Source organism: Vidua macroura, chromosome 6 (assembly GCF_024509145.1).
Source record: "Vidua macroura isolate BioBank_ID:100142 chromosome 6, ASM2450914v1, whole genome shotgun sequence".
Lineage (NCBI taxonomy): Eukaryota > Metazoa > Chordata > Aves > Passeriformes > Viduidae > Vidua > Vidua macroura.
Window position 1 is genome coordinate 7,136,156 of NC_071576.1, and position 19,839 is coordinate 7,155,994.

The 19,839-nt window shown below is 43.8% G+C and overlaps 1 protein-coding gene across 1 annotated transcript in view; it reads left to right on the plus strand.

Annotated features, from left to right (window-relative positions):
• The first annotated feature begins 8,328 nt into the window (after positions 1-8,328).
• The window catches only part of MTHFD1 (methylenetetrahydrofolate dehydrogenase, cyclohydrolase and formyltetrahydrofolate synthetase 1), a 40,154-nt gene continuing 28,643 nt past the window's right edge, over positions 8,329-19,839 (plus strand). Inside the window, exons 1-4 of the mRNA XM_053980665.1 lie at positions 8,329-8,463; positions 16,312-16,396; positions 18,706-18,765; positions 19,448-19,501. Coding sequence (XP_053836640.1) covers positions 8,423-8,463; positions 16,312-16,396; positions 18,706-18,765; positions 19,448-19,501 — 240 coding nt within the window. The 5' untranslated portion in view covers positions 8,329-8,422. The remainder of the gene's footprint in view (positions 8,464-16,311; positions 16,397-18,705; positions 18,766-19,447; positions 19,502-19,839) is intronic.

The following is a 19,839-nucleotide window of genomic DNA, read 5'->3' on the forward strand; positions in this document are numbered from 1 at the left end:
GAGCACATTCCAGTACCTAAAGGGGGTAATAAAGGTAAGGAAGAGTGACCTTTTATACAGGCAGATAGTGATAGGATAAGGGGCAGTGGTTTTAAACAAAAATATTTAGATTAGATGTTAGGAGGGAATTCTTTACTCAGAGAGTGGTGAAACACTGGAACAGGTTGCCCAGAGAAGCTGTGGATGCCCTATCCCTGGATTCAAAGGTTGGATGGGTCTTTGAACAACCTGGTCTAGAGAAAAGTGTCCCTGCCCATGGCAGGGGGTTTGGAACAAAGTTGTCTTTAAGGTCTCTTCCAACCCAAACCATTCTGTGATTCTAAGTTCAGCCATCAGTGAGGACACTCACCAGCCTGGAATTACCCTCTGCTCCTGGCTCATCTCCCCTTATGGAGCAACCAGCCCTTGCTGCTCCCTGACAATTATTTTGCAGTGCCCAAAAATTTATGCCATTTTTAACTTTCCTTCTGCCTTTACTCTGCCCATAGGAAAACAGAAAACAATTAATTGAATGATACTATTTTGTTTCCTTTGTGAAAAACAACGGGGCAATACATATAAGATCATTTTATTACAGGACCTTGATAAAATATGTACCCTGTTTTTCAGACTTAGCACAAACCAAGGAGTCATAGGGACTGAACTAACTCGTAGTGAGCAGAACTGGGGCTGAAACCTAAAAGATGAGAAAGACAAAAAGAAATCTTTTGTCTTCAGCCAGACAGGCAGGAGCTCCGTAGCACACAGACACAGGCGATTATCTCACCAGCTGTAGAGGCTTTAGCTGCCTGCACAAAAAGAGCTCTTTATTAGCAAATGAGATAAATACACTTAGGTTTTGCAAATAAAGCCGTAGGACCAGACTAATGCTGGGAGCAGCCTTACACCATCCTTTCCCGTTCAGCATCCGCGGATGATGAAGGGCAAGTTTCTCTTCTCTGTTACCAGAGCTCCCCTTTGTGTCAAACATCTGAGTAACAGCTTTAGCTGCACAATTTACTGAGCACCTACCTCGGGTCCAGTCTCTCAGGTTCTGGCATGCAAGGGCCATGTGGTCACCAAACTCAGTGTACAGTGGAGCATATTTATTACATGTTGGAGTGTAAACGCAGTACTGAAATACTCTGATAGAAAAGTGTGTAACCTATTTTCTTCTTACAGCTATAGGAGGGGTTCTGAGGAGAAAACCAAAGCACCTGGCAAAAAAAAACCCAAAGGCCACCTGGCAAGAAAAAACACTCTATTGTTGATTCTCAGTCTAAAGATCTCACACCAGGCATTGGGAAGCTGCTTTGCCTTTTGACATTTTCAATTTTACCAGATTAATTCCACAAATGGTTTTGGTACTAGGGCAAATGGCAAAATAAACAGTTAGATCCACAAAGTTCTTGTTCAAGCTAATGGAAACCAGGAAACTATAAATATTCATAATGCAGGCTTGAATGGCAGGTTGTGCTTAATTCACAGGCAGTCTAACATGTTTCCTTTTTTTTTTTTTTTTTTTAATGGTGTAGAGGACTCTGCAAATAAGCTGTAGGGTATATGGACTCTTCCAAGAGAGACTCCTGACAATATTGCCACTTGCAGGACGTGGCACTGCCAAAATATTCTTGAAGAGCAATGGTTTGCAAGGAAGAGACTGATACAGGAGAACTCACACTGCTTTCTATAAATAACTGGCTCCCTCCAAGTAGAATTGGGAGCATGGAAAGGCCTTGGGCAAAATGCTGTCTGGCCCAGCCAGTTCCACTCCTGAAGCTCAGGGGAGCATGTGCTTTGCTGGGAATACTGCCACTGTCTGCATGTGTTCAGCAAGTGCTGTCACTGCCACTTGTCATGAGAGGGTGGGGAAAGGTTCAGTTCATATCCATCACTCCCCCAGAACTGGAAAAGACAGCACTGCCTTTTAGCAAGAGAGTCCTTCAGGATTGTTTAAACACAGCTGTTGGTGTTTTGTGTAAAAACACAGAGAGAGTGAGCTTGTGACATTTGTTACATAGCTTAAAATGTCCTTTCTGATTTGTGCAGATTTTCAGCTTGTGCTAATCTTCACCATTACCAAATGCAGTATCTGCCACACTTGTGCAGTCAGGGACATATACAGGAAGTCTAAAACCACATTTGAAGTGATTGCTTTCAGCTGGCCTCTCGACTTTCGGAGGGCTCAGGCCACAGGGAATAGCCTATGGACATACCTGATATATAACCCCATTAGACCTCACACAGTAAAATTAAAGAAGTTCTCTGTAAAAATCATATTTCTCCAGGAAAGAAGCACTGATTCCTGCTCTTGTTGTGTCAGGAGCATTTACTTTGAACTTGTGGTATAACCAAAATGTTTCTCACTATTTAAGAAAAGATGACTAATTCTTCTTCAGAGCTATTTAACAAGAATAGAAATTTATAAAAGTTTAAAAAAATCCTAAGCAACTTTCCTTCTTCCAAGTTTTATTTGCCTTGGCTGGCAGCTACTGTTACTGTTTGTTAGCTTTTTTTCTCCACGGGGTTAAGCACCTACATTATGACGTTTGTATCATTGTACCACAGATGTTGTTGCATCACCTGTGATAACAGAAGTCACTGACAGTCACAGGACAAGCAGACTTCTCCCTGCTGAGCTCACTATATTTCCATTCCACTGCAAGTGGAATCTTCCCGTGGCCCAGGCAGCACCAGCCACTGTCTCTATCTCAGGAGCAGTTTGGAGCACAGGCTCATCACATTTTTATCTGCAAAACACTGGGGCTCCAGAACAGAATTACTACATATACAAGCACCTGCACCAGGGTGCTCAGGCTACAGATGTCAAAATACAAAGCTTCAAAACAACAGAGAGGACCAGAAAGGTCTTTATTGTGCTTCTTGCCAGCTACGGCTGACATATCCACTTCCTTGCTGGATTATGTAAAGGCCTTGGAGACAGGAGCAAAGGATGGACCATTTCATGGCACAGACTTTCTAATGAGATCTCCAGCTGGTTTATGAATCAGGAAGCTCAGAGAGAGCTCACAGCAGCAGACATGAGCAAGCCTTGCTGTTCTTTTGAGAAATCTTTCTCCCAGAGATGTGCAGTACAGGCCCTAGAGCTCTGCTGACTTGTGATATTAAAACACTGCAATCACTGCTTTTCTTCCCTGATGCATCTGAGCACAAGGGAAGGGACACACTCCACAGCTTCAGGGCAAACATTAGCCATGTGTCTCTGGACAATGTGCCTCACCAGGTCTGCCCCATTTATTAATGGAGCAGTTCTTGGTGTAACTACCAGACAAATCACTCAGCTCTTAAGCAAAAGAAGGGAGAAGTCCTCTGTAGTCACACACTGTTAATTAAAAATTTTTAGCCAAAGAGAATTAGGAGGAGGTGGAAATGTCAAGGTAGTTAATCACAGTTCCATTGCTTCAGTTTGTATTCTGCTTTAGGCAATCAATATTCCCTTCTTTCTCAGCTACCTTATCTGAAAAATGTGGTAATACACGACTCACAGGCAGGTTGGGACAGTGAATTTGGCTTTTACTTACTGCACAGAGTGCCCCAACATGCTGTAGAGCTGTACTTAGAAAATGGTCTCTTTGATCTGAATTCTCTCTTGCTATCAAAGAGTTGGGATAACCTAGGGCCCACATTTATCAAGCACTCTGGCACTGTTCTCAGTGGAATCAAGTGTGACACAAAATTCTTTAAACTGTTACCAAGGCCTTTTGCAGGATCCCTAGGAGGTCAATGGGAACTGCTGGATTTCTGTGTGAAGGTAAGATGATGTAGCTAAAGGAAGCTAGCTGGAAGAACAAGCAAAAGAGCCAGTGGAAAATTCACTCAACTACATACAAATTTGTGTCATTGGCATAGTAACACAAGTGGAAATTCAGAGATAATCTGATCTGTTACTGCTGTCTTTAGAGTGACAGATAAACAATGGTCAATACAAAACCCCTGCATGATAGGCAAGTTATCAGCAAACTGGAGACAGGGGTCAGGAAAGCATTTGAGAGGTCTGTTTGTTACTGCAACTTTGTGGGGCACAACCAGCTTTGCCTTCCTGCCAGAAATACCTACGATGAAAGTACCCTTCACAGGTTTTAACTCCAATTTGTTGGAGTTAAATCTGTGCTTGGAAGTGCTTGGTTAATTTGTCTGCCTTTGCACTGAAATAGACAAAGAGCACTCCAAGTGTCTGTTCTGCTGGTTCAGCCATCAGACTGGACCCATGAGGAAGCCAGAGAGGAAACACCATCCTAACCCAGGAGAGCAACTTCCATAGTGACTGTCCAACAGCTGTCCACCACCTTCTTATTTCAGTGATGGAACACATTATATGGCTACAGAATAGGAGACAACTACACTTGGGAAACACTTTATGATGGAACAAATCATAGCTCAAGCCATCTACTATTTCATTAACACAGCTTAGCCATAAAGGCTGTTCCAAAGAGCATACATTGAGATCAGTCTCAAGCCTTACAGTCAAAGTTCAGTCATGCTCTGATCAAAGGGAGAATGGACCAATAGCATGTGTTTAAATGTGTCACTGTTGCCCCGTGACAAAGTTGTGTCCCTCATCATGGTAGATAAAGGTACATTCTTGGGTAATTCATTCATTGTTCAGAGGGGCACCTTTAAGCACAAAAGTTCCCCATCAACATTTGAGTATCAAAGTCTAATACTGGTTTTCTGGCGTGCTCCTGAAAACAGGTTTTCTCAACATCCTTTTTCTTACCATGGTTTATAAAACAAACCTAACTTGTCTGTTCCTCCCCTTTACTAGAGACAATGTCCTATTCTAGCCATCCCACCTAATGGGTAAAGCAAAGCTTAATGTTCTTCCTCACTTTGATGGCTTGGGATCAGTTTCTTATGACAGGTTCTGGGGCCCTGTGTCATCAGAGGCACAGCTGTTAGCTCACCAATAACATCGAAAGGCTTTCTGGCATGTATTTTGCAGCCCTCAGGGCTTTTTAAAAGAGCAAGCTGCATAACTTTTGACACGTTGGGTAAGAGGGGGTGGATGCAAAAGTAAACAGGCACACTGCAGGAGTTGCCAAATCAAACCCAGGGATCCTGGCAGGGAGGTGAGGGAGGGAGAACGACTGTGCTGGACCAACACTCAGAGCAGAGAGAACTCTCTTACACTGAGGCTTCAACCTATCCCAAAGTAACTGTTCTTATCCCAGTCCTAACAACCATTAAGTAGTAAGCCTGCTTTGATACTGAATGCATAAAACATTGCTTTTTGCTGTCAACTTTGTAAACATTTTCACAATGTTTATCTCCTTTGCACTGTGTTTCTCTCAGAGTTCCTATACATGAATAGGAACTTTAACTTTTTTACTGCATTTCAGGGCTGGATATGGCTCTGAGATGGGCAGAAATGTCTGCTCAGCCATTTCTCATCACACAATCCCTTTTCTGTTTCTTTCCCCCTCCTTTTCCAGCATTTTGATGTCAGGATGAAAATTAAGAATAAATGTTAAAGAACATGTTCTTACTTAGAGACATGATGTGCACAACTTCTGAGGAAAAATCCCATCTTGATTGCCCCATTAGACAAGTTAGAAATACAAAAGGATTTCCTACTCTGACAAAAGAAGGTTAGTCTGATTTTCTGGCATAAGTATATTTAAAATTCATGAGTCTGTCCCTTACCGAAAATTAGGATCTGGATCAAAACTAAAGAAGTGATAGAAGTTGTTGTTTGGAAGTATTCTTAGTTCCTTTCCTGCAATAAATTTAGGTAATATTCAAAGTTTTCTCTGTCATCATGGCATATGTGTTATTCAAAAGCTGGGGCATTAAGAAAAACAAGAAGAGAGGTTTATTGCTCTCACACATGTAAATCATGCAAATTAGCAGCTCTGGGTGGAAATCTCCATCTCCTGATGGCAACAGTGTTTTCTGCTCACTCTGCAAGTAAGGTCACTTGAATATTTTGAACAAAAGGCCTTTTTTTTTTCTTTCACTATCTGATATTTTTACATTGTAATCCTGAGTGTTAAGTCTATTTTTGACAAAGTTGTTTTTGTGAGCTTATCCAGTCCTGAGCTGAAGGAATTCATGTTTTGTAGGGTTTTTTTTTCCTTAACACTGGGTCATTTTGTCCTCCAAGAGTTCGTTCAGGCCTCAGATAAAGGCAACAGAAGAAACAACTAAGGCACAGAATTTTAAGCAGCCTAAAAAAATCACTCCTCTTGACCAATTGCATTATCTTATTTTTTGACTGTATAATACTGCAAGTGCCTGTTGCTGCATTCCAGGAAATACAGGAAGAAAAATAAAGGGGGAAAAGAAGTTTCTTATATCTCTTTGTACTTATTTCTATGGTTTTTCTTATTTAACATATAAAAGCCTCAAACTAGAATGTTTTCTCTCTTTTGCAAGTCACTCCTACAGAGAAATATCTGACCTTTTATCCTACAATTAGAACATGCTGTTAACTTAAGCTAATTTAATCACCCAAGGTAGCAATCTCTACCCTCAAGGAAAAAAAAAAAAAAGCAGGAAAAAGCAGAAAAGATGTCACTTTTTAGTGTATTAAATGAAACACAAAGATAACTTAACTCAAATGAGTTTTGAGCTATATATGGTTTATATTCTCCTCCTAGAATGCCAAAGAAGCAACCTTAAAGCCTCTGACCTTCGGAAACAGAAGGGCCTGTATATTTCTATCCTTGCAGTTCTGTGCCCTAGGTGGAAGCTGCAAGACCTGCATTTCTCAAAATCCCCTTTGTGAGCTGATTACGTTATGGAGTAGCAGGATTGAAAGTTTTCTCAGGAAACTCTTTGGAACAGATACTTTGTTTTTCCAAACCGATGCATTCTATGTAAAGCAAAAGTCTACGTGAAAGCACTTCACACAGGCCATTTAAGCCTCAAATTCTCAGCAGGAACACTGCTGTTCTAGCACTGAGTCCTGATTCTCCACAGCTTGATGATTTGCAGTGAGATTATCCCATTTCTTTGCTGTACTGCCAACATGTGGCAGATGTTGCTAAGTCCCAAAACAGTAAGAGCACAGATTTACTGGAGGCACAGGAATATGCTACTACTCCCCAAAAGCAATCTAATACTGTGGGGTCAGCCCAGCAGCAATCCCCATCGGCCAGTTCTCTGCTCCAGAACTCTTTGTCACCAGTTTCCTGTGTTCTCTGACCACGTGGTAGACATTAGCAGGGAACACTGATGAGTTCCTCAACAGTTCTCTGGGTCACAGCATTATCTTGCCTGGGCAAGTCTGTCTCAGTGATATTCAACTGCTTTTTCCATCCCCAGCTCTGGCTGGATGCTAATCACTCATTTGCCATATGTGTGAGAAAACCACTGACAACCAACTCTCTAAGAAAGGTCCTAAAACACATGCACTGGTCTGCAGAGTAAGGAAAAGCATTGGTTATGCAAACAACAGTATATGTGGACAATTGCATGGATCTGACAGGAAACTACCACCTTTACCAGTTCTAATGGGATTATTTAGTGCAAATACATCCCTTGGAGGCCACCATTAGGAACCTGTTTCTCACTTTTGAAAACTCTTATGAATTCAGACCACAATTCCAACGTCCTTTTCATTGCCCTCTTTCTGGTCAGCCACTGGTTTGGTGACTCTATGTTAGACAAATGTGCTGAAATCCTGAAAACTAAAATTACTTATTTTTATGCAAATGAGGGATGCTTTACAAGGGCATGTATCAATAGGACAAGGGGTGGGGGGTGGCTTCAAACCAAAAAGTGGGTAGATTTAGATATTGGGAAGAAATTCTTTACTGTGAGGGTGGCGAGGCCCTGGCACAGGTTGCCCAGAGCAGCTGAGGCTGCCCCATCCCTGGCAGCGTTCAAGGCCAGGTTGGGCAGGGTTTGGAGCAGCCCGGTCTGGTGGAAGGTGCCCATGGCTGGGGGGTGAAACTAGATGATCTTTTCATTCCCTTCCAACCCAAACCATTCTGTGAACCTGTGATCCTGCTCTTAACTTCTACTCTTGGCATGAGAACCACGGGACAAGGAACACAGATTATTCTTACACCGATGAGGGATTTTCCTACTTATTAGCTGCGCACAGCCCAGCTCAGCTGAAACGTTCAGCACCCTCCGGGGCTCCCCTCTCCCTCCCGCCGGCCCCGCTCTGCGCGGAGCGGGGGTCGGGCACGCCCGGGAGCGCCGCCTCGGAGGCGTTTCGGAGGCCGCTCCGGCGGCCATTTCGCCGCGGCCCTGGGCCGCGCTCCCCCGCGGGCAGCCGGGCCGCGGGCGGGGCGCGGAGCCGCGGAGGGGCGGGACGGGGGCAGCGCTTGCGCGGCGGGGCCGGGGTCGGGGCCGCGGGAAGTTCGGGGCCACGTGGGGAGGCCGCGGGAGCGGCGCGAACCGCAGACGGCCCGGGAGTCCCGCCAGGCTCGCCTCCGCAGGCCCGCTGCTCGCCCGCCCTCCGGCCCCCGCCATGGCCCCCGCCGAGATCCTCAGCGGCAAGATTGTCTCCGGGTACGTAGCGGGGCCGCCCGCCCGCCCTGCCCGCAGCACGGCCGGGCTCCCTCGGGCGGGACAGTCCGAGAGCCGCGGGGATTTGCCCTTCGGTGTGGCCGCGGAGCTGAGAGGTGCCTCGGCGGCCCCCGGGTGTGCCGGCAGCGGGATGGGGCTGGGGGAGGCTTTTGCTCTGGCTCTGTGCACGAAGCAGGTTTGGAGACACCCTAAAGCTTTTTCACTACGTTGCAGCCAAAGCTCGCTTCTTCCTGGCTGTAAACTGGGAGTTGTTGGACGAAGTACGGTATTAAAGGTCTTAAGGAGAGTGCAAAGTGCTGTCAGTGCTCCCCAGAAACCAGCGGTGCGTCTGGTGGGGTCTCTTCGGCAGCCCCGGGACGCACCTGGTGACCACTCGGCATCGATGAAATAAATGAGAGCCCAGGCAGGTGTGAAGCCACCGGCTGACCTTCAGCTTCCATGCGTGCAAGCTGGGCTGTTGGGATGCTTTATGAGCAGGAGTTGGGAACATGAGCTTTGGGTATGGGCTCTGTTTTCATACTCTACAAGCATTGACTGTTCCTCTTTAAAGCAAAATAAGTTAATCCACAAATTGGATCACACATAGCTGAGCGTTCACAAGTGTCCTGCCAAAGCAATTTAAAAGATTTGGGAGACCTTGAAGGCAAAAGTATTCTTGTACTTTTCAGCATTTACTTAGCTGGCAAGCCCTGGGTTTACGTGAGCCTGCATTGTGTCTTTTTAAAAAAAACACCTTTCTTGTTTTTCCTGCTGCCACTCAACATACACATTTGGTAAGAAAGCCAAATAAATTTCCCTAATCCTGGGGGAAATGCAGTGTAGTGGTTCTGTTATGTTCTGTGGAAACAGGGTCCAGTTAGGTAGGTTCATTGGGTATCCCCTGTCGATATAATTAGGGAATTCAGACAGAAAGGTTACATTTGAAAAGATATAAAGTAATCTCAGCAAAGCAGTTAGTCCTCCTCTTAGGTATTGCTGTGTATGACACAGCTACATCTAACCAACAGTGGAGCAGTTCTGAAAAGTAGGCCTAATGTGCCTTGAATTTGAATATCCATGAGGAAAGGCTGCTTGCATGTTTTTTACCTGGTAAATCTGGAGCCAGTACCACCTGTGTATTGCAATCTCTCAGTCTTATATGCTTCATTCCACCTGATGCTTTTGGCACTGTAATGCCTGTGCTTGCTGCTGGTGGGACTTCATGATTTGCCTGTTGTAGGTTTCTTTCCTGTCAGAGAAAGTCACCCTGAAGTGCAATAGGTCCTGGAAAGATGCTAGTTTGGGTACAGTGATAATTCACATTAAAACTTTTAGCTTCCTTGGCATGGCATGTTGCATTACTAACTTAATTTTAAAGATAAAGGGATGAAATGTTTTATTTCTGTTTGTTTTCTGTACTATAGTAGCAGCTATAAACTACCAGTTCTCAGAGGACATTCATGATGTGCAAATACTTGGGAAGAGGCATGAGCTTTTAATAGGCACATGCAGGAGAAAGGTTTGATTAACTTCCAGCACACCTCTCAAGGTGTTTGGCTGAGGTCTGACTTCCAGAGTCATCAAATCTTAAGCTGAATACACCACAAAATGGAAAAATAATTGCAGTTGCTCAGCTGTCCTTCAGTTCCTTTATTTGTGCTGTATTTATGTTCAGTATAGCAAAAGCTCCCTATGGGCCTTAGGTAGTTCTGCCTTTTTCTGCTGGAGTACTTGAAGGAGTCATGAGGAATTGGGCTGTCCGCCCTGGAGATAGCTGTCCCTTTCTTCCAGACCCCTGGAGAAGTGCTGGTCCAAGGGATTTTCACTGTCCAGAGTTCACCTCCAGGCCAAGAGTCTGGCAGCAGCAGGAGTGATAGGCATGTGGTTTTTCTAGGAATTTACAGCTGAGCTGCCTGTTGTAGAAAGGGAATGTCCCTGACTGTGCATCAACTGCAAAACGTTTTCAGTTATTGTCTTGTAGGGGGTGGATTTTGTTACTTTACCCTTTAATCAAGAAAAAGGTTTATTTGTAAGTTAGTCAAATATTGACAAATGAGTTGAAGCAAACAGGTAGTGTTTAGCTATGTAATGCTGGGTTTCTGTGTGTGTTTTAAATCAAAGCTCATAAGTATTGTGAACTTTCTCCTCCAGCCACCAAGCACTCCTTCCTCAAAACAGATGAAAAAATACCTAATTCACAATCATGCCAGCTATTTAAACAAAAATCAGGTAGATACTTATTCTTGTGAGACATATAAAGAGAATAAATACTTTGAGAGAGTTTCCTTGCCTCTATAAATATGGAAAACTTGATGAAGTGATAAAGCTAGTTCACACCTTTGGAAGGCTCAGAAGAGGTACAAAGGAAAATTGACATTTTCAGTGGCTTTGGGTATTACCTGTGAGGATGGAAAATGTGTTTAGGCTGGGCATGGGAAGGAGAACACGGCAGGCATTCTTTTCTCTGTGGGATTTTGGTGTTGATGTTAATGTATCAACATCAAAATGCATCTAGTCTGCTTCTGTCAGTACAAACACGAAGCCTGCACAGTCTGTGAAATATATTAAATATTGGATGGGTTCTGCATCAGTCTGAGTTGGCTGATTACCTCAGGATGGCTTTCCTCTACTCTGAGTGGCTGTTCAGTAATTCTGCCTTAAATTTTGCTACAAATTAAATTTGCCTCATTGGCAAATGAGTTATGAAAGATGAGTTATTGTATAACAGTACAGTAAACAAATGACTAATGGGAGGAAGAAAAGCAATGCTTTAAGTATGCAGGATATGGTGGGTTGAAGGTAATAAAAATACAATATTCTCCACCTTTTATTGCTGGTATTCCCAGAAGAAAAAGCAATCTCTGTTTCTGTGTCTAAAGAGATAATCAGAGCAAAACATGATAGTGGCTCTTCTTTACAGTTTATGTGCCCTGCACTGAGCTGTGTGTTCAGGCTTTACCATCTGAAAGAGCCCAGGTGTGGAAACCTCTGGGTAGGCCCAAACTGGTTGGTAGGACCAGGAGTGGACCAACATTTCTGCTCTGGAAGAGTGGCTGATGAGTTGTGATGGCAGGGAAGACTTAGCACTCCTCATAGCCCCTAGGGATGGGCCAGGTAGTGCTTTGGGTTTGGAGTGATCAGGCTGAACTTGCAACTGGAGGTAACAGTGCAGTAAGCAACTCCTTGGCCTTTTTTTTCTTTTTTTTTTTTTTTGGGTTCCTATTGTAATTCCAGGTAAATCTAGTCTGAAGTGGAAAAAATCCCCTGATCTCTGAGCTTTCTTTTACCAGATCCTACCCACAATGTTTCAGGCTTGCCCTGAAGGGTCCCACACTGTGGGTGGGCTGAGTTAAAGTGAACTACCAGTGCTATTGGTGGCCCCAAATACGAGCAAGAACCCTTGTGTTCAGTGCTGTGCAGACACAGTTTAAAAAAATGGGACTCTGCTCAAAAGAGTTGATAAGAGAGAAGAAAACATTGTCTGCTGGACAACAGAGCCACAGATCTGTGCACATCAGCACCAGCTTGCAGGGAAGGCAAAGAACATGTGGGGACTGCTGTGTCCCCCTTTGTGGAATGGGTAAAATCTCAATATCATTTCTTCAGAAGGCAAACCTTTGTAGATAGGGCCTAGAGTATTGTCTGGAGTGCTTGCAGCCGCTCAGTCCAAAGGTGGATTGAGTCCTTACTGCTCTTGTGTTTTCCTGTGATTAAATCACTGATAGTAGGGTATTATATGCAGTATTCATTTTGGGAAGCAGGCCTGCATGCATGTTACTGCATGGGAATGTGGTTATCAGAACTGATGTTTGGGGCAAACTCATCTAAGTTTTAAAGACTGAGCTTTGTGTTAAACTCTGTTGTTCTGTTGTCAGTCATCTACATTTGCAAAGTGCCTCAATTGCTGCCTGTCTCTCAGACCCACCTTGGACTGAAATTCTGGATATGATGAAAAAGCATCCAAAAAAGCAGAAATGTCTTCATGTATTTACTTGGTCTGAAGAGAGCTCATGCATGTATTTGTGCTGACACAACCAAAAAGGTGGTTAAAAAACCTTGTGAGTGTGGAAGTGGTAGAAAGTAGCAGGCATTTTCCTGGGAGATAATGACAGTGTGCCAGGAGCATGCAGTGGTGGAGCATGAGACAAGAGGGTGGGAACATGTGAACTCATTCCAGCTCTAAATGATGTCTTCCTGCAACTGGAGCCATCTGTTGAATTGCCAGCGGTGTTCAGGTGGTCTTTCCCAAGGTATTTCCTATCCCGGTGCCACTCACTGAGCCAACCTGTGACTTTCCTCAGGAGAGACTCCTCTGTGCCTCCTTTGGGTGCAAGTGGGATGATCTGTGACATTCTTTGCAGTCCCCTCACAGCATTTTAAGATAAGGCAGTTGTCCTGAGCTAGGATGTGGTACTATGGTGGTTTGGAGATGGGAAAGCTTTTTTTTCTCACATTATGGTGTTGGTCATGGGAGCAACAGGAGGTGAGCAGTGGCAGTGCTGCAAGGACGAATGGCTGCAGGGACAGCAGCTCTGACCAGGACGGTGCAGGACCTGGGGAGGACCCTCAGCTTCATGCAGCTGTTTCTGCAGGGCTGCAGCAGGAGCATTTCTGCTGCATGTTTGTGAAGCCCTTGGGGAATCTGTGATCCAGGCAGTAAAGCCAAAACCTCCCCTCTGGGGACAGGCTTCTTCTGGAGCATCACTGTCTTTGAGGAGGTGTTTGCCAGGTCCTGTGTTTGGCACTATTTGCATAGAGCCTTGAGCCTGTTACAGAAGGGACAGAAACACAGCCTGGGGTCATCTTCAGTATGGTGCTGTGTGTCCTCACCAGCTGAGCAGAGTCCATAATCCCACAGGAGGGTGTGGCGTTCTGCTGACACAGGAGCCATGTTCTCTCCATTTCCAGCAGAGCTAAAGGAGTGTGGTTTGTCCTTTGTTTGAATTTCTTGGAAATTAATTTAATAAACTTAAATTCTGTTACAGTCTACAGAAAGAAATGCTAACAAGTTCTTTAATCTTTGGAGCTGGCTGTTGCATTGTATGCTTATGTGCTGTCCTTAACCTGTGTGGACCCTGGACTTTTGTTTGCTGCATGAATTTGTTTGTGGAAGGGCATGTGGGCACAGGAGGGGGCTTAGAGTCAGAGAGAAGGCTTTTGGGGAAGCAGACACATAGAATTGCAAATTTTCTGTTTGAAGACTTAAAAGAATTTTCATACAGCTAGTAAAAAGTGGTGTTGATTTATCAATATGAACTTTTTATCTTTGGGAAGGCCTGAGGTCCACAGTAGAATTTTGCAGACTGTATAACTAAATAGCTGCTGGTTTGCAAAGATTATTTTTATGGCTTTTGTAAGTCTATGGAGAAAAACAATGATTTCTTCTTTTTTTCTTGAATTTTCTCGTAAACTTTTGCCCCTGTGGTTTTTGTGAGCACTGGAGAGCAGTGGTACCCAACACTAGGTGGCTGTCTAACAAGTGATTTCTTGATTCAAGGCTACTAAAGAAAATTGCACCAACAGCACCACGTTTGTATGTTTGTGTGTGTTGCCTCTTCAGGAGCTGAAGGGGAGGTGACCTACTGCCTAATTACAGAAGATGACAGCAATGTAATGTGTGAACAGTTGTGGCTGCTGGGGGTGAAAGCACACCACAGCCCTGCTTCACAGAGGAAGTTGGGTGGGCTCGTTTCTCTTAAGCTGAGAAGACTGCAATAAAAGTAATGCCTAAACCTGGGGCCCTTTCTAATCTTTCATGTTTGTTTGCATTTCTTTTTGTTTGCTGGACACAAAGCAGTGCTGCCCTTTCCTTACTGGAACATGAGAGACCTCAGAAATGGTTCCCTTGGGGAGTTTTCCACAGCCCCCGCTCGCTGGCCACGTAGAGGGGGTTTCTGATGCTCCTTGAGATTGTTGTGTTGTTAGAGGCTGCTCATGAGCCAGCTCAGGTGCCTCCCTAGGGGCTTACAGCTGGAGTGTAAGGAGAGGCAGTTGGGGATTTTGCTACCCAGCAGATGGATTTTTGTCACTTAAGCACAAAGAATTGCTGGGATAAGGTTTGCTATGAGACTGTTTTCTGAACTCATCAGCTGGTCTTGGTGTCAAGTGTTCTACAGAGGTGACAGCCGAAGGAAGGCTCAGAACTACGGTTTCTTAAATAAGGCTGAAAACAGTTGCTTCCACTGAAGCTTGTTAAGAGACTTTGAACCACTTGGCCAGATGCAAACACCTTTAAATATTCTGAACCCACTCCTCAGGTACGGCTGAGCTTTGACCACGCGATTCAGGATGCAGCAGGAGAGATGCATGATTTGGGATGTAGCTGGAGGCTGTGACTCCCTCTGAGATGAGACTTCAAACAGCCTTAGGACAGCTTCTAGCTGGGCCAGCTGCAGCTGTCCTTGGGATCAGTGCTGCTGGGTTGAGAGAGCTGTGTGCTGCTCCCATTTCCCTGTCTTCCTGCCTCTGGCAGGCCTAATTTGGAGCTCATAGTTGCAGGGTAGAGTTGCCTTACTGGCTGTTTGTTTTCCTGGAGTTTCCCTCTATGCAGGAATCACAGCCTCCCAGCTGGCATCAGCTACCTACCCTGTCCCTGCACCCTTGCCTTTCACATTTTTAATGAGCTGGCACCAGCAGCACCTGCTCCAGTCTGGGAGGTCTGGTCCTGCCTGGGAAGTAGCAGATCTGGAGATACTGATCTGAGGGTAAATGAGCACAAGGTGACCTGTGTTTTAAACAAAAGGCTGTTTGGTACAGGGTAGATTTGCTGCGTGTGGTGGTAGCACCTTCTCATCTCAGAGAATGGGGATGGGACACAGGATGGAGTTCACATGGAGGACAGACCTGTCAAGCCTCTCATGTCCTGTGAGGTTTTGCTTCCCTGGCTTTTGCTTCTGAATGTCTCTTACATTTGGCACAGTGTTGTGCCACAGGCTCTTTCCAGTGCCATGAGCCCTTGAGATGGACAGAACTGGTCAGTTCTTTCAGAATCCTGACCACCTCTGGTGAGGAGATGGAGCAGTTGGGCCTCCACCTTCCCTGGTGCAGGATTATGCCTGTGGGGCCAGAGAGTGGCTGGGAAAGTGGAGGGGAGTGCAAGGCTGGGGAGAGGTGATAACAGTGACTTTGAGCTGTCTGTGGCTAATTTCAGTGCTGGGTACTCGTTATTAAAACGTTCCATGATAAACTGGGTGTGAGTTCACATCTGAACTAGAACAACCAATCAGTGCTCTGTTTCAAAGTTGTGGGTTTTTACAATTGTATCCTTAAACCTGCCTTTACTGAAGAGTTCACCTGAGCTGTGTACCAGGGTTTGGCGACTTTTCCTCACCTCTTTCCACCTCCCATTCTCCTCCCTGCTTTATCTTTGGGTAACTCCTGCTTGTTTAGTCATTTCCCAGAATTTTATCATTGTAGATTCATAATCCTTTACCAGGACAGCTTTTGTAACAGTGACAACTGGTGCCTCTGGGATTCAGGTAATTTTAGTACAGCATAGGTGGAAAGAGAATTTCCTTTTGAGAAAGGAGTTTGAAATCCCAAGAGTTTCCATGCCAAATTTTGAACCCTTTTTTTTACCCTTGTATCGTATGAGAGACTGAAGAAGCACAATATGGACTTCAAAAAAATAAAGTTATTTAAATAAATTTGAATGAACCTGGTTCCAGAGTGTCTCAGTGATTTGTGGACATCAGTCTTATTTGAAGATTGCTGGGAGCTGTGTACTCAAGGCATAAGTACATGTTTGCCAGTCTGCCCATCTGTCACTTTTACAACTCCTGACTATATCAGAATTGAGCCCTGTGATTAATTTCTACCTTGTATTTGTTTTCTTTTTTTCCCCCTTTTCAGACAAGTGAGAGAGAGACTAAAGCAGCAAGTTATTGAGATGACTGAGAAATTTCCAGGATTCAGACCAGGACTTGCCATTTTACAGGTATTGTTTTCTTTAATGACAGCTACAGAAAATAAGAGTTGCTTTGCAGTGGTAAGGACACAGCTGATGAGCTTCATCAAAGCTGCCTTGTAGTTGGTAGCATTTTATTAGGAACAGTGTTCTCTGTGAGATGGTGACACAGTCCTGTTATGTCTTTTTGCCAAGTATCAGAGCCCAACATTTTTTGGGGGTTTTTAAGTTCGTTTATTTCTTTCTTCAGACCCTGTTGTCTGTTGGAGTGTTGTGTTTGTGAAATGGTGAAATCAAGATGATTGCCTTTTAAGAGCAAGCAGTGCTTGTAGACTCCATTCCAAATCTCTGCACTTGAGTGAGCCCTGAAGTTTAGCAGCTTTCAGAGATGTGTTTGTACCAGAAATCCTCCAAATGGGATGTTTATTAAGTGATCTGGTCTGCTGTTATGTCAAAACATGGAGAGAAAAGAGGGGTAGAGGATGGGAGGGAACCCAAACACAACTAAAACTACCTTTGGCCAAGATAACTTTGAGTACAAGGGATGGAACAACATCCTTTTGCTGAATTGGATAGCCCTCAGAAATGAGCAAGTGTTAGAGTCTACACAGAAGGGCTTGCAGAGGTAAAAAGCAACTGACAAGTACAGGGGTTTGACCTGTGGTTAGCATATTTTTTTTTTTTTTCCTTTACAGCTATAAAAAAATGGAAACTCTGCTTAGGTCAGAAGATGACTAGCAGTAGCAAATGTCATGCTACAGGAAGGACCTGTGTGTCCACAAAGGATTGAGGGAATGTCAGTGGCTGCTTAGAGAAGTGATTTTTGTCCTTATTCACTATTTTGAGCTCCTGCAGAGTGCCTGTCTGTAGATTCCAGTGTTAATACCACCATAGCACACAAAGGATGTGCTTCTCTTTGATGCCAGGAACAAATTTGTGCTTGTGTTTTGTTTTGGGTTTTCTTTCTGGTTTTCCTTTTCATTAGCTTTAAGTAGATTGTCTCTACAGAAGCTTTATCTGCAGATGCTTAGAAGGAGGGTCTAAAAATTTAGTAGTGCTTTGATGAAAACTGCTGAACTGTTGACCTCATAAACTATGTTCAAAAATTGCTGCCTTGTGGCACTATGGGATTGTTTTCCTGGTGGGCTTTGTATTGAGTCCTGAATTGTCTCAGAGTCCTTTACAACCTGTTTGCTCTTTGGCTGTCTGACACTTTTGTAAGCTGTCAAACAATCTGGGCTTGGAGTTCATCTCCTAATATTGATATTTGCAGCTGTCTGTTTTTCAGTGAAGCCAAGACAAAGAGCTGTTTCTTATTTGTAGCACATCATACATTATGTGCTCTGTTCTTGGGAGGCATCTGGTGTCCTCTGAGCTCAAAGAATAAGTCACTTAATCTTTATTTTTTTGTCCTGTTGGCAGTAATTCCTTTTTCACAAAACATATGTTTGCTGACATCTCCTGCTTCTCTGCCCTGTATGAAAAAAACCTTTTCCTAAATCCAGCAGACTTTACAGGGGAGACATCCCCTTTATCTGTGCCTAGGGCGGAAGAACCAATGTGTTCTGGGTGATCAGGTCACCCCTGCAGCTTGTAGTCTATGTGACAACCAGGAATGGCTCCCAAGTACCAGGGAACAGAATTTCAAGAGCTTGCTTATCAGCTTTTCCTTATTTGACCCCTGTTTTCTTAAGGTTAAAAGGAGCATTACCTTTAACAAAACATACTGGATTATGCAAGTGGTCTCCTGAAATGCATTTGTACTGTAAGCACTCAGTACTGCCAAAAACTGCAGGCATTTGTTCCACTTGGTGCTTTCTCTTTGTGCACCACTTTGTCCTTGTTTTGGTTTTTGTTTAGCAGGAAAATTCTCCAGGTTCAAAACAGCAGTGGAAGAAACGTCTCCATCAAAGCACACATGTACATAAAATTCAGATTCCTGGATATCAAAGAGGCCCAAGGGTTCTGAAAGCCTTAATCAGATAATTGAATGTTATCAGCACCTGCTGATGATGTTAATTAGCTTAAGGATTTAACTTTCTCAGATCAGATGGTAGGCAATATTTTCTGCTTTGGAGACCACTGTGTTTTTAAGGCTTTTCAACAGGTGCAAATAGTTTGTGCAGGAGATCAGACAGCTTGTCTTTAACTGCCTTATACTTGAAAGAACTTTCCTGTTACCTCCAGCTGTTTATATCCTCTATCAGTGTGTTTTGCATTAATTCAGGAATACCTCTGTCTCCTTGATGTAGATCCAAGGAAGCTGAGGGTTAAGCCCATCTCAGCCTGTGTGTGGGTCTCTATTCTGTGCAGTAATTCAACTGTCCTTTCATCCTTAGGTTGGAAATCGGGATGATTCAAACCTCTACATTAACATGAAGCTGAAGGCTGCTGCTGAGGTAATACCTGGACTTTTAGGACTACTTTTTACCCTCCTACAGTTGGTCAGATCTGAATATGAAAAAACAGATGCAAGTCAATAGTTTTTGTCTAAGTTTTTGCAGTATTGGAGAAAGCAGTGTTGGCCTGAGTTGTCAGTTACAAGAATGTAACGTATGTGTGTAACCTGAGAGCCAAGTGGGGTGCTGTGGTCACAGCAGTGTGCCTTGGTGCCACTTTCTGTGTGATCATCACAGATTACATTTGTCTGAAGTGCTGTGTCTCTCCTGACCCGTGGTCTTGTCCTTATCTTCCCTGAGTGCCTTGTACCTGCAGTTGCTTTGTGCTTGTCACAGGTAGAACACTACATGCTGCAACAGGGCAGGAACACAGATGAGTGCATTTTTCCCTAGGTGATACCTGGCATTCCTGCTGGTATTTTAAGGCAGTGTGCTGTCAAGCAAAGCTGATGTTGTTCATGTCAAAAGGTGAATAGGACAGTTAAAAGACAGACTCAGTAGGCAAAGAACTAATCTTTCTTTGATGGTATTTCTAAATTGTAGGACTTGAGCCTCAGGAACAGGAGATAGTCTTGGGAAATGTGACAGAATGCAGCTGTGATTTAGCTGGATAGAGAGATTAGCCAGATCAATTGGATGTCAATTCAGAAATCAGATAATTTGTTGTTATTCTCATTTGCAGATTGGGATCAGTGCCAATCACATAAAATTGCCAAACACAGCAACCGAAGCTGATGTAAGTAATACAGCCAGTGATGAAAAAATACATAACTTCAGTGTTGTGCTGAAGATGTCTTTACCTTGTCATTGTATAAAAAGGACTACTTGCCTATTGATACTAACTAATGAAAAAATAATTGGAACCTGCTGATGTGTTTTTGTGGTTTTTTTAAAGAAAACTAAAACACCACAGTGTACAATTTAGAGACTTTAGAAGCTATTTTTTTAAATAAAAGATGTAAGTGATTTATACTTTTGGGTGGAAAAACTAAAGTTTGTATCTTTTAATCCAGATAGGATTATGTTTTTTGCTCTTGCATAAGTCATGTTTCAGTTCATCAGCCATTAGTTTTT